At 45.5% G+C, this 13,423-nt stretch overlaps 1 protein-coding gene across 1 annotated transcript; it reads right to left on the bottom strand.

The window, feature by feature from the left end:
* Window positions 1-816: 816 nt before the first annotated feature.
* DHDDS (dehydrodolichyl diphosphate synthase subunit) lies at window positions 817-13,194 on the bottom strand. Its single transcript, XM_026863532.1, has 8 exons — window positions 12,249-13,194; window positions 11,230-11,346; window positions 10,479-10,621; window positions 8,995-9,111; window positions 8,706-8,807; window positions 7,927-8,041; window positions 5,861-5,968; window positions 817-2,858 (listed from the first exon to the last, which is right to left on the bottom strand). Exons 1-8 carry the CDS (start codon window positions 12,309-12,311, stop codon window positions 2,622-2,624), a joined length of 1,002 nt encoding a protein of 333 aa, XP_026719333.1. The 5' UTR covers window positions 12,312-13,194; the 3' UTR covers window positions 817-2,621.
* Window positions 13,195-13,423: the final 229 nt, after the last annotated feature.

Here is a 13,423-nt window from a genome sequence, read left to right as displayed (position 1 = left end):
GGGGGGGGGGGGGGGGAAGAGTTATACCCAAAGTAAGGGAGAGGGCAAGGCAGTGCTAAAATAAAACAACAACAACAAAAAAAAATCAAAATGCAAGAAAATGACATTAAAACGATTCCCACAGGTGCCCATCCTTGCGCTCAGTGACTTGTGAAGTTGGGACTCCTCTAGAAAGGGCCGCTTCTCTTTGTAGCCCCTTGGCTACAAACTCAGTGCCAAAAAATCTATGCTTCGCTGTGTCCCCAACTTTTAACCTTCTAATCGAACTTCATCCAGGAAAGAAAAATAAATAAATCCAAACACAACAAACCAAGCACTCTAAGGAGCACACTTTTCCCCCTTCCCACTCCAGGTAATCTCAGCTTTTTCTCAGTTGTAAAAGCAGTGCATTTTTCCAGTCGTGCTGATTTTTCCACATCTTCACCATATAAAAATGAATTGGGGAAGTGAAATTCTCTCTGAAGCAGCCTGTCACTCTACTTCACAAAGATTCACTCCCAAAGCTCAGAGTTCACCTGCGTAACTTATCCCCAGCCTCTAACAGAGCAAGGCTTACAGGGAAAGCTGGATTTTACCAGAATAACTGATGCAGGAGGAATAAAACTGGTAACACAAACCTTTCTGAAATCCTTGAAGAAGTTTTTCTCCTCCTTTACTACAGCAATGGCTTTTATGAAAGGGATTAAAACTTCCCCTACAAGCCTTTTGTAAACCAGATCCTTCAATTACCACACCTGCAACAATACCCTGTCAAAAACCACCACTGTAGTTTTGGTCACCTGTATCATCCACAACACAACTAAAAAAATGTGGTGTTTTTTCTTTTCAGGCAAAAGTACATTCTCAGGTAGAAGAGTCTCCCCATCAGCACGGCAAAGCTGACTGGAGAGTGCTCCATCTCATGGAGAGTAAACTATTTCCACACACAGCTTCCTGTAATGTGAAGACAGAGAAAATAAAATGCAGCAAAAGAAGTTTAAAATTGACAGCTCCCATTATCTCAGCACACTTTTATCCGAGGTACTGTCTGCTACTTACGCAAGAGGAGGTATGCGCACGGAGCTTCCTTCGGCCAAGCCTTGGGGTATCGGCAAATTGCTCACACTAGACTGTAAAAAGAACACAGCCTTCAAATTGTTTTCAGTCTAACAGGAATCAAATATCGAGTCTGTCACAGGTTAAACAGTATTATATTAAACCTGGATGCCAGCTTCATCAACACCTCAGAATAAGCAGCTCTGCGTCCTTTTAAATGTTCAGCTTATTTTTTAAATAAGTTTGGTATGAATATGCTTTATTGACGATTTGACAATGTAGTTATCCTCTTCACAATCACATTCAGAGTGCTGAGTCTGCAGCACTTACAAGTCTCTTATATCTGCATTTTTCTAGTTTTCACCTGGAGATAAAAAGGAACACTTTAAAACCAGCAACAGCTGGTACTGCTGCACCTATATGTGCATCAGAAACAAAAAGCAAGACATTTCAGTTATTTTGACCACGGGGACGGAAACCAGGAGAAATTAGAGACGGAAATAATCTTGGAAATTAGCTAGTCCACCTCCCTGCTGATGGAACACTGAGAACAAACAACACTCCCCAGCTGCTCCGGCCACTCCTGTCACAATCTAGGTAACCCTTCATTTTGGCTGGGGTCAGAGGTCAGGTTTCGCTGCTGTATTCCTGAACTAAGCCCATCCTCACTCCCTGGAAGCAGGACTTGAAAGTCTCAGCTCTAGAGAGGTCAGAGGAATTTGGCATACTGTATCCATCACCCAATTTTAGCTAACTTATTTTCCTTTTTAAGCCATTAAGTTAATTCCCAACCAATCCTGTTTTCTTGCCTGCTCAGAGCCTCTTTCCTAAGCACAGTCAGTCTGTTCCAACATCAGCATCTTGGTTTTCCTCACATACAGCACTCAGAAGGGATCGCAGGACCTGGTGAAGCTCTGGACTATCTTTTTCTCTTTAGAGCAAGGCTGACAACACCTCGCTTTAACTTTGGAAGCCAAGAGCAGATAGCTCAAAACCAGCACAGTAAGATAGAGAAAACCAAGATGCTCTCATGAAGCAGGCAGTGGGGAGTATTTCTGCCACCACTTTGCACAGGGCTCCCTTCTGCACCAGGAATAATCCTCTCCCTACAGAAAGCAAGGCTGCCCTTTTGGGACGGCAGAGGAAATCTCAACAGAAGATTCCCTCCTGCACAGCCATGGAAGGAATTGAAGTGCACACTGATTTAACAGGGCTGAAGTGGTTCGCCTGGGCCAATTCATGAGAAGCCAAAGAGAACTGGAGGCTCTTTTTAGTTAACGTCACCAAAACACCCCAAGGCCTGTCAAGTGCCAAGCAGCAGAGATATAGCAGGGTGCATGTATCCTGCAGCGTCAGGGGCAGGGAGGCGAGACAGAAGGACGGCATTCCCTTCCCCAGCAGCAATCACAGAACTAGAAAGGTTCACAGTACTCTGTCCCTGCCCTCAGACAGGGCCAGAGGGGTCATCAAGTCCTACAGCCACCCTGCATCCCCCCCGCAGAACCACACCGAGTGATTTCCTCTGGGCAGCAGCTGTTCCCTCTAACACCGTTAACTGTCTTCCCAAGAACAACCCAGCACCTATGTCATGCAGACACCGTACACAATCTTTCAAAGAAGTCCGCTCTCTTGTGCTCTAGTGCCTGTAGAAAGCCCTGGATTCTCTCTTCCCGCATGGCCGTGCATTTCTGCAACAGTGTCCGTCGGCGCCAGGAGTCTCCGTGGGACGCAAAGCCCTCCTGCTGCAGCTTCCTTGTCACATAAGCCTGATCCCTTTCCATCTGTTGTCGCCTCCTTTCCTCCATGTAGGAGTCTCTGGCCTTCTAGAGTGAAAAGCAGGAGAGCGTTAGCACTTTACCAGGCCTTCCAGCTCACCTGTGGTGCAGACACAAGGCGACAGAGGTTATGGAAGAAACAGCCTCTGCTTGGCCGTCGGTCTGCAGGTTAAATGAAGGGTGGCTCTGCGTGCACCTCCTCCGCTTTGAGGCAGCTGCTTGATTGGTTATATAAAAAAAATACAGGGATATCCTTCTGGACCTTCTCCCCAAGACAAAAGTCTGCTCACAGCATTAGCTCCTAGTTAAAATAGATAAAGGTCATGAGAGATTGTGGAAAAACCCTCAGATATTGGAATCAGAGAGGAACAGCACACAAGACGACTTCTAAACCAGACACACACACGAGCTGTCCTCGCCAGTGTCATCACAATCTTTGATCCTATTCACACGGCAGCTGAAAGGTTTTAGGGGATTCAGAACAATGATTTATGGGGCAATTCTTTGAGCTGATGATCAGGTATTGAGCTCATCAGCTTCAGCATAAAAGCATGAGTGGGCTCAGCATTCCCAAATGCCTGTGATCTAATAATGTACAGACTCGAGACACAGCAGGACAGGCAGGAGAAAGGTAAAGGCTGTAGATATCCTTGCCTACCCTTCAAGTATTTGAAATATTTTTGCAGAACATCACTTTTGGATGTTATCTTATTACACATATCCTAGCCTGCAGCCTCCAGCAGCAAAACCACATCTGCCTGCAGGAATATGAAGCTTTCTTTTTTTTTTTTTTTTTTTTTTTTTTTAAAAAAAAAAAGACCAAAACTGGTCACTGTGACATAACCTGACACACATACACACTCTTAGGGAGTGCTGGCCTTTCAAATGAGCAAGAAGTAATTACTCTAATGAGAGCCTGACTCACTCGTCACCACACTTTCCCAGTGCCCAAGTCAGTAGTCTATGCTCTGGCACTGTAAATTAGCTTTTGTTGTGCTGGGAATGAGAGTGGAAATATCCATAGCTACAGAAAGCCCACTGAATTGATAGCACCCCACTGCTGGAGCTCTGCTTATTTGAAATGCAAAGATCATCAGCCTATTCAGCCTAAGACTTCCACCCTTGAACAAAGTGAAATTCTGTCTATTCACTAGAAAAAGAGTCTGCAGGCTTGCCAGCCAACATCTACATTCTCTTCCTAGGTCTACCACTTCCAAAAGCAGGTTACAGCTGATCCTGGGACTAAGTGGTGAGCAACAACCAGCTAGCAGACTCCTCTGAGCAGCAGGCTAACTGGAAAAATTAAGATAGCCATTAAATGTGATGCTGTTTGAGTTGATGGAAGGAGGATAGCTTTTGTCAAATACCTCCAAATCAATTTTTTTTTTTTTTTTTTTTCCCCCCAACCTTCCTATCCACACCATAACTGCCTCCAGTGTACTGAGGAGACACAGCTGCTGTAATAGATTCTGGCTTCTCAGCAAGGCAACCCCTAGCCCTATCATAATCCTCCCTGACAAGCAACCCCTCCACCAAGGTAATTAGTTTCAAGAGCTCCAGATACTTGTGTCTTTCAAAAATCACCTATTTCAAATGCAAAAAACCCCAGCTCCTAAATCTCAGCAGTTCCTCTGAGAAGCACTCCCTCCTGCCCAACTGGGCTGCACCCCTTGAAAAAAGGGCAGCCTTATGTACTGCAAAGTGGGTCTCACAGCAAGAAAACTGACCAGAGAACAAATGTGGATGATAAGAAACCTTGATAATAGCATAGCATGAACACAGAGAGCCACAAACAAGAACTAGGAAGAGATGAGACAGAAGCAGCATTTGTTACCCATTAGAAATTAGCACTAGGAGCAATGTCAGAACAGTGACCTTACTGTTCAATACTGTTCAAGACAGAGGCAAAGCTAATGTCCGTGACAAACACTACAGCCTTTCTGGCTTTCCTCTTCATGCAGAAGGTGAACTGCCATTAATTGTATTAGTTGCATTAATACTGGTAGGAAAAGAGCAGACTTGGGGCAGAAATAGGAATCAAAGAGGTTAAGGACGTGGAGAACTTGGATGCTTCCAGACCGACGGGACGTGATTAAATTCACCCATAATCATGACTGTCTAGAATCTTTTTGACAACTCTCAGAGGTGAGCAAGGTCCCTGAAGGTAGAAGAGGGCAATAAATAACTGTCTTTAACAGCTGAGGACCCAAATAATTAAGCAATAGATGCACTCAGCAACCAGGTACGGTGGAGGTAAGAGGCACCACACTAAGGTCCTTCTCCTGCCAGTTACTCTGTGCTACAAGCTGCTGTCCCCCAGATTTTCCCATCAAGACATCAAGAGCTCCCAGACTTGTTTTGCTTAAAAATAGCCAGATTATTAAATTGCTACTAAATTGGCCAGATTTATCTCAACCAAGTCAGGGAGAGCTCACATCAAGTGTAAGAGGAGAGGAACAGTGACAACGAGCAGTAGGAACAAGCTCCTCGTTAGGCACATCTGGACCCACCACAAAGAGGACACTTGTCCACAGTCTCACAGCTCAAGCAGCCTCACTTCAGCTCCCAGAAAGGAAACTCTAAACCCACTTGTTACAGCCCTAAAGACAATAGTGGAGTTAGAGAAAGAGCACTCAAATTTCCCTTGCTCATTCCAGAGTGAACTCAGCAGTCTTTGCTTAAACCACCGATGAAGTGGTTTGAGTTAAACGGGCTGATTTTACCCCGTAGCAAAGCAGGAGTGCTCACTTGTTCTGTCCTGTCAGCTGGGGAGCGGGGACAGATACTTCCAACTAGGTGGAATGAGCAATGAGTAAGAGAGTAATAGTGGTGACTTCAGATACTTTAGGTATTGCCAAAAGTAGAGGAGTCTGTCCGCACGCTTAGATGTTGTAACAAGCCACATGGCTACAGGAGAAGCAACACATCTGGCATTAGCTGCTGCTGAAACAAGATCTTAACTAAACCAATTCCTGTTCCCACTTTGCACACTCACCTGATCTCCAGCACGCTGCTGTGCAGAGCTTTCCGTCTCCCTAAGGCTCCCTTACCTGTAAAGCACTGTAGTTCATCTGGAACCGAAGGATGGCCTCACACAAGTTCCAAAAGGAATATTCTGGCCACAAGACTGACTGAAACACCAGGCATGAATGGGATGTCTGCAGAAAGCAAGATCACCAACATTTTTAATCATGAGTGAGGGAAAAGTCATCAAGATGCAGCTCTGTTGGTCAAACTATGCCAGCTTCCCCACCAAGATTTTACCTAGTCTGTGTTATCAGATTCTACTTGAAATAAATACCAGCCAGGAAAGTCTGAAATTGCACAATGTAGTCTTTTTAATTAGGTTTTAATGCTGGGCCACCAGTCATCCATTCTTGCAAAGATACCAGCAGAATTCTTTCTAATGCTGTGTTGGTCTTCACAGAGGTATTTTTAATAGCTTAAGCATCACAGACTTATAACAAAACTAAAATAGCAACACAGGGCTACCAAAGGCCGAGTTAAGGGAATAACAGATGAACTGAGGACAGGACATGACATTTAAGCCATTCATCAAATGACATCTCGTGATATTCCTTGCTGCCCACTCATGGCATTTAGACTGCTTAATGAATCTAAGAGTTGTGGTGCACTGAAGATATCCCAGAGCTGAAAGATGCAAGCTTTCAAGTTAAAAACTATTTTTGCCTTTAAGTTGCTCAAAGTTGCAGGTAAATGTGTTCCTATGACCTTTACTACAAAATCTAGTACTTAAAAAGGGCTCTGCACGACTCTTAAAATCGTAATGCTGCAGAAAATCTTTTAGTGTCAATTCTATATAAAAAAAACCACTATAAGGACATTTTATCTGACACTAGAGAATCAGCCTGAAAGCACAATTTCCTCCCACTTTGGGGCTGTCAGGACACACACGATTGCTAGCAAAAGGAACTCTGCACTAATGCCCTGGTGTGTGAGCTGGCAGAGGGGGAGCACAAGCACACGTTCTCCTCCGCTGCTTCTGCTGTGATCTGTGGCACGGGAAAGGGGCACCACGCCAGCCTCACGGAGCACTGACTTCCTCACTATTGCTTCATCAGTTACAAGCTGGGTCTCCGAGGCATCTCTGCCAGGACTACCACCAAGAGGAGCGAGCAAAATATTAGTCTGCAGCATTGACACCCATCCAGGGTATACGTGTGCCCAAAAATACAGGGAGGAGAGGGAGATGCCTTGGTAGGCAGCCGCAACTCAGGCCAGACAGCTCCTGTGAACTTGCCAATTAAATAACTTGGAATAGGAACATGTGATGTGGTTGCTTAAAGGCAGTTTGGGGTTTGGCTCCAAACTGTACATGTAAAACAAAATGTTAGCTTTAAGTAAAGCAGCTCAACTCATAAACATTCTGCTGCAAAGTTTGGGTTATAAACAAGTCAATATTGTCTATCACAGGAGAGAAACGGAAGCAGCTCTGCAAATACATGCAAATAACCAAGTAACTGCAAATACATGAACTTTATACACATTAAGAACTTACTATGTTTTAACTTAGCAGCTTAGTCATGCTGATTTGACTTTGCCATCCTTAGAACTTGTCTTGCAGGGTCTTGTTTCATTATCAAATACACTTCTGAAACTGTGACAAGTCAGGCGTGTTATGTTATGTGTACATTATAGGGTTAAACCTCCAGCTGACATGTGACAAACACCTCTCCCAGGAATCCAGAAATCCATCCTGCCCAGGATTTCCTCATCCCAGGAAACATATTGCCAGGTTAAATTAATCAAAGCCAGGAATTTACCAATCAAATGAGGAATCACCTACATGTGAGAAGAGGAGCAAAAGGATGAGCAATCTACGATTTCCTTGACTGCTGTCAGCTAGCCTAATTTGTGATTTCTCATTAAGTGTTTTCAGGATGACAGAATTTCAGACTGTTAAGGTATTTTAGGCAATCGCAGAACTGCAAGAAACAGATTCCTCAGAGATGCCCCAGCACTCAGTCCATCCAAGAAGCTACCCAACCCCTGGCAGAGAGAGTTTAAGAGTCCTCATGTCAGCTCACGCCTGGAGACAGTAGAACACTCTGATGTGAAAAAGGAATATTTCAAGGAAAAAAAACAAAGACTTTACCTGCCAGAGCAAGAAATCACTCAACCGAACCTCTCCAGAGGTTCGAATCAGGAGGTCTGGGTCAGGGGAGTTGTTGGTGTACAGACACTTATCAAGCAACGATTCAGACACATCACTAAGAAAGACAGATGCATCTTATTAAGATCACTTCCCTGACCCGATGGAGGTGGCACCACTAAATCAGAATTACTGAGGGTTTTTTATAAATGCAGGACTGCAGATTAAAACAGGGTGGAGGAACTGTACCTCAGCCAGTCACCAGCTCGCTTCTGATGGATGCTGCTCTCTGCTCCACAGGCTATTTCAAATGCTCTTTCAGCCCCCAGAGCATCCCCCCCCACGCTCTTTGAAACATAATACAGTGGTGGAACCAGACTGTGAGACCTTCCATCTGGAGCACAGAGCAGAGTGCTAACTACTCCATCTCCTCCAGGGTGGAGGAACAGTTCAGGATTCATGATTCATCTGTTGTTTGACCTCATAGCTAAGACTGCCAGCCAAGCAGCCAATTGTTGTGGCATAAAATCTGCCTTCACATTTAAACTAACTTAAGACACAGACCTAATTTCTCTTCTGTCTTGGTTGTGTATCTATCACCATGGCAACTGAAATAATAAAAACCAAACATTGCATAGTAACTTTAAGTCATTTGTTCCAGTCATACTGGTTTAACGAGATCTATTTAAAAGCCACTTGGCTTCTGAGAGGTTATAAATAAAGCGTAGGAGGTAAGACAGGCAGTCTTCATCTATGCAACCTCACACAGAAAGATAAGTTACCTGGGTTCGAGCAATCCTTGTTCCACCCCCCATGCCATCTCCCTGACAGCATTGCTGATTTCATGTCTCGACGTGTACGCAAAGCAGACGTTTAGAAAGCATCTGAAAAGGGAGAAAGATGTAAGACTAACATAAGGAAGGTCCAGCAGAAGGCAGAGAATATCGACAACAGTTCCGTGAGCTTGTAGGACAAAGGAAAAACAAGATGTAGCAAGTCTGCCAAGTCTCAGCCTTCAGGTAGAAGAGGAAGATGTCAGGTAGCAGCTACATTAAACTGTGCGTTACTTACTTGTTGTAGTTCCTAGTTGCCAGCACAGCTTGGGCAATCAGCTCCTGAATATCCAAGGGCAGAAGCGGCAGGTCCCCAAGGACACGGATACACACACCATGCTTCTTCAAGCTCTCCCTACACCCAACAACAAGAGTGAGGACTACAGAGAACAGATCAGTCTCTACTGCACAAGTGCTGTGTTTGCCTTGCGTAACATCCAAATGAAAACAACAGGCACGTTGCAGGCAAAACTCAGCAAAATGGAGAATTAGAAAAAGGCAACATGACCAAGTGTTTTCAGGTGTTGAAAGCTGGCTTGGATTTGACCATCCCAAACCGTTCCACAAAGGAAAAATGATCATTCCCCATAGAAGTTCCTGAGGTACAGACATAACCAAAGGACTAGAAAATGATCACAGATTAGGCATTCCTACCTGAAGTTATGAAAATCCATACAGAAAACTTAATACAGCCACAGACTCTGGGCTATAACGAATCAAAAATGAAGATGACTAACGGTCACCCATAGAGTAGCACAACTACTTCCTGGTGTGAGGAAAGATTAGGGTAGCAGTGAGGGTGGGATGGGGGTGGTGGATGTCAGCCAAGACAGGAGATCATCCATGCCCGCTCTGGCATTATTCTGAGCGGACAGGACATCCCATGGGATCTTACAGGTTCCTGCTGCTGCCTGTCTGGTGCTACAAACTCCCCGAGGAAGGGCTGCATCAGGTAGAAACCAGGGAAAAGGTCTCTCTGAATCACAGTGATTGGATAGCCCTGATCTTCCCAACTTCAGTCCACACACACTATCCTCTCCTTCCCATTCTTTCAGCCACATTCCCTCACTGCCTTTCAAATCGACTTCAACGAGATAAGGAGCCCTTCTATGCACCACTCTTCACACCACTCAGGTGTGGGGAGAGAAACACATCCACTGAACAACAGGGCACTGTAACACCCCTCCCAGTTCACTCAGACCTGCACCGGTTTCATCTACACACCACACATGAACTAGTTCTCCAACTCCAACATGTGACTCAACACACCACGTGCCCATATGTAGAAGTCTCAAGTTAGCACAAAGCAAGCTGCCGAGCTAAACTCTGATCTGCCAAGAATACAGGGACAGAATTTCAGACAAAGCTTTGATACTTCATCAAAATAAGGCACCTAGCACTCTAGGGCTAAGCAGGAATTTGTAATCGTGCTGTGCTCACCAGAAAGCTGCACTGCCCCGGCGCTTGGGGGGGACTGCTGCACACTAAGTCAGATGGTACAGACACAAATCTGGTGCGTGGAGGGACTGGGTGTGCTCAGGGGCTGTACATGCCATCCAGGTAGGCAGAGCCCCTCAACACAAATCTCTAGCTGGAAATGGAGAACACCTCCCTTCATTTAATCCACTTTCACAACTCCCAACATCTCTGTAACACCTCTTAGTCGTGGTTTGGTTTGGTTTAGTTCCACCCTGTGAGATACAGACATGACAGGATTCTTACTGTTCTTCCAGTAGGCGGCTGAATTTCTGTCTTGCCAGATCCATTAGTCCATCCACCTCCTCCTTGGAGCGTTTAAAGTTCTCAATACTGAAGGCATAAACAGTGACCTCCCGAATGCCCAGATTTAAGCACCACCGTAGTGTCTGCAAGAAGACAGAACATAACGGAAATCAAAAGTCAGATAAGCAGCCTCAGACAATCAGACAAGTCAGCAAGACGCAGCTTCTCCACTGCTAAAACCTTCCTGTCGTTTCCCACCACACAAAGATTGGATCAAAAGAAACAACCATTAAGATCTGACAATGAAACCCAGTCAATGAGCACTTTGGATTAGTTTTAAAGAACAGGAGGAAAATATTACTACCTAAGCGTGAGAATCCCTAAGAGATATGGGTCTGATCCAGCACTTCTTGTAGAGAACATTATATAATACTGTACCTTTCAAAATCTTTTCAAGGAAATTCAACCTGTTTCACAGAATTAAAAGCTTTGAGATCTGCAAGGCACATATTTTAATTGAGTGTGAAACTAAGGGGGAAAAAAATAGAATGACTCTGCAAGGTAAGAGGAAGAGAGAGAGAGAGAGGAGCTGAAGTTGGGAACCCTGATGACAAATGTCAGCTCCAAGCACAGTCCTGACCCCAGTGAGGAGAAGGATCACAATGCACCAGTCAAGCAGCAGACGAGTTATCTGGTGAACGTGGCTCAAACTTCAAACGCACAACTTGAAGGCAGCAAACACCCCCCCTACCTGTGCCAGCTTATCAAAGCCTTGCGAATGCCCCTGCTGCCTCTCCACGTGACACTTCTGGGCGTAACGGCGATTGCCATCCATGATGAAGGCAACATGCTTGGGCATCGGACCTGCCTAGAAAATAAGGAGAAACACAACAGACCAGAAAGGGAACAGCCAAGCTGGCGTCTTGCAGCGCAGAGAGTTCAGTCGCGCTGCTCCCGGCAGCACCTATTTGTGGGATGCAGTGTGTATCTCCCAGCTCCAAGATGGAACTAGAAAGAGTAAGATGTTAATTACTTCCTTGTTAAGCACAGTTTAGGCTAAAAAACACGTCAGTACTGACAATTGCCTAAACTGAAAAGCAATTTTCCCTCCCCAATTCTATCATATGACAGAGAACTAGGGACAGAAAGCAGCACTGCCACAGCTACCTCCCTGAAGCCATGGAGAAGGGTGCACACAGTTTTATGCTGCTGTGTATTTTTTTATTTCAGAGTTTAAGGGCATCTTCACAGACACAACTTAAGAGACAACAAAAAGTCAGGAGATTTTCCCCCACTAAAGGGGAGTATTCCTTTCCACTGACCTCACAGATCCTTGTGTGAGGACAGCATCACCAGTCTCAAGACTCTGCTGAGCAAGGCTAAAATTTTCCTGGAACTGGTGAGTTATTATTCTAATCAAGAGAAACTCAGTTTCATTTCTCAGACTCCTAATCCCACCATCTTGCTTCTCTCCCTCCCTCCCTCCCATGCTCTGCCTTCATCAGCAAGGGCACAAAACATGGAAGCCTGGGAGCATAAGCTCATTATTGGCAAGCACTGCCTACAGCCTTGCTCATTTGCAAGACTAAGCTTAAGTAATTTTCCACCCCCAGATGCTGTTTAGGGATGTACACCCAGTGCCAGCATTAATATGTGCCCTTGCTAGCAACACTATCTTTCTAGAGCAGAGCAGTCACAGAGACAGTTCCACTCTGAACCCTGATGAACCTGCCAATTTTTTTACTACAGGTAACCAAATTCATTCCTTACCTTAATGATGTTGGCACAAAATCGCTCTATGATGGTCAGCTCGCCCTCTCTGATCCACGACATGATTTACTGAGAGCTCCTTTTCTTTTTCAATGGGAAGATGAAAATAAAGGGATTAGAGGTACAGAAGACTGTGTTTAAACCCAAAGCAACACTACAAACCATCACCTTAGAAAATTAAGCTTTGACTAGCTGTTTTGGAGCCCTTTTTATGACCCGTGCAAGTACTTTCGTAAGAAGACAATGAGGGAACTCAGAAGTGAGCTCTGGAACTTTCCAGCTGTATGTCATCAGAGGGATTCTGCACTAGCCAGTAGCAATAAAAAACCACGACAGCGTCTTCCAGCTGAACCAGCTGGTTAGTCCAGACCCACAACCTGAGCTACCACCAAGCAAGTCACAAGGCAGCAGCAGCACAAACTGACCTTCAGTGCTTAATGTGAAATCTTTCAAATGAAGCAACTATCTACATCAGCAACTACCCTGCACTTGTGTCACCACTGATATGTCTTTTCACAAGTAGAAGCTGTAAAAATATTGGGGTTTTTACCACATTAACTCCACATCAAATACTAAGATCTGGTTGCAGCTAACAAGATACATTTGCTGAACATTAATCTTCAGTTCCCTCAGCTAGGAACCCATAGAGGCGTGGACAAAACAGCTATGAAGAAACCATTGTGGGGGCAACAGTCCAACTCCAGCCTCCTGGTATCCATCTAGGGACCCAGGCAGATTCAAATTACACTTGATTGCATTAATTTTCCATACAGGCCTTCTCTGCCGCTTCCCTCAGGAAGGGATGCCTAAGCCACAGATGCAGCCACAAAACATTGAGGCAAGGAACTGCTGAACCTCGGGTTCTGTTACCGAAGCTCTTAACGCTCCATCCTCTCCCAGCACCACCTTTGGCTGCCAACAACAATCAACCTTCCCCCCAGGATTTCACACAGCCATCTTAAAAACTAAGCCTCCCAGCTGAGCCCCTTGGCTGTCAGGCAGGGACGGGGCATCGGAAGGCCGCGCTCGCTCCCGCCCAGCCGGGAGGCTTGACAGCCCCCCGGCCGCCCCCTCCGGGAGGCGGCTCTGCCCACAGCCAGCCTGGCTGCCGAGCGGAGCCGGGGGACAGCGGGAAGGACACCGGGGCCACCCGCCCCGCGGGAGGGAAGCTCGTC

This window comes from Athene cunicularia, assembly GCF_003259725.1.
Source record: "Athene cunicularia isolate RWA chromosome 23 unlocalized genomic scaffold, athCun1 chr23_part2, whole genome shotgun sequence".
In the NCBI taxonomy this organism is placed as follows: Eukaryota; Metazoa; Chordata; class Aves; order Strigiformes; family Strigidae; genus Athene; species Athene cunicularia.
Note: the sequence above shows the minus strand (reverse complement) of the source record. Positions and strands in the feature narration are given on the sequence as shown.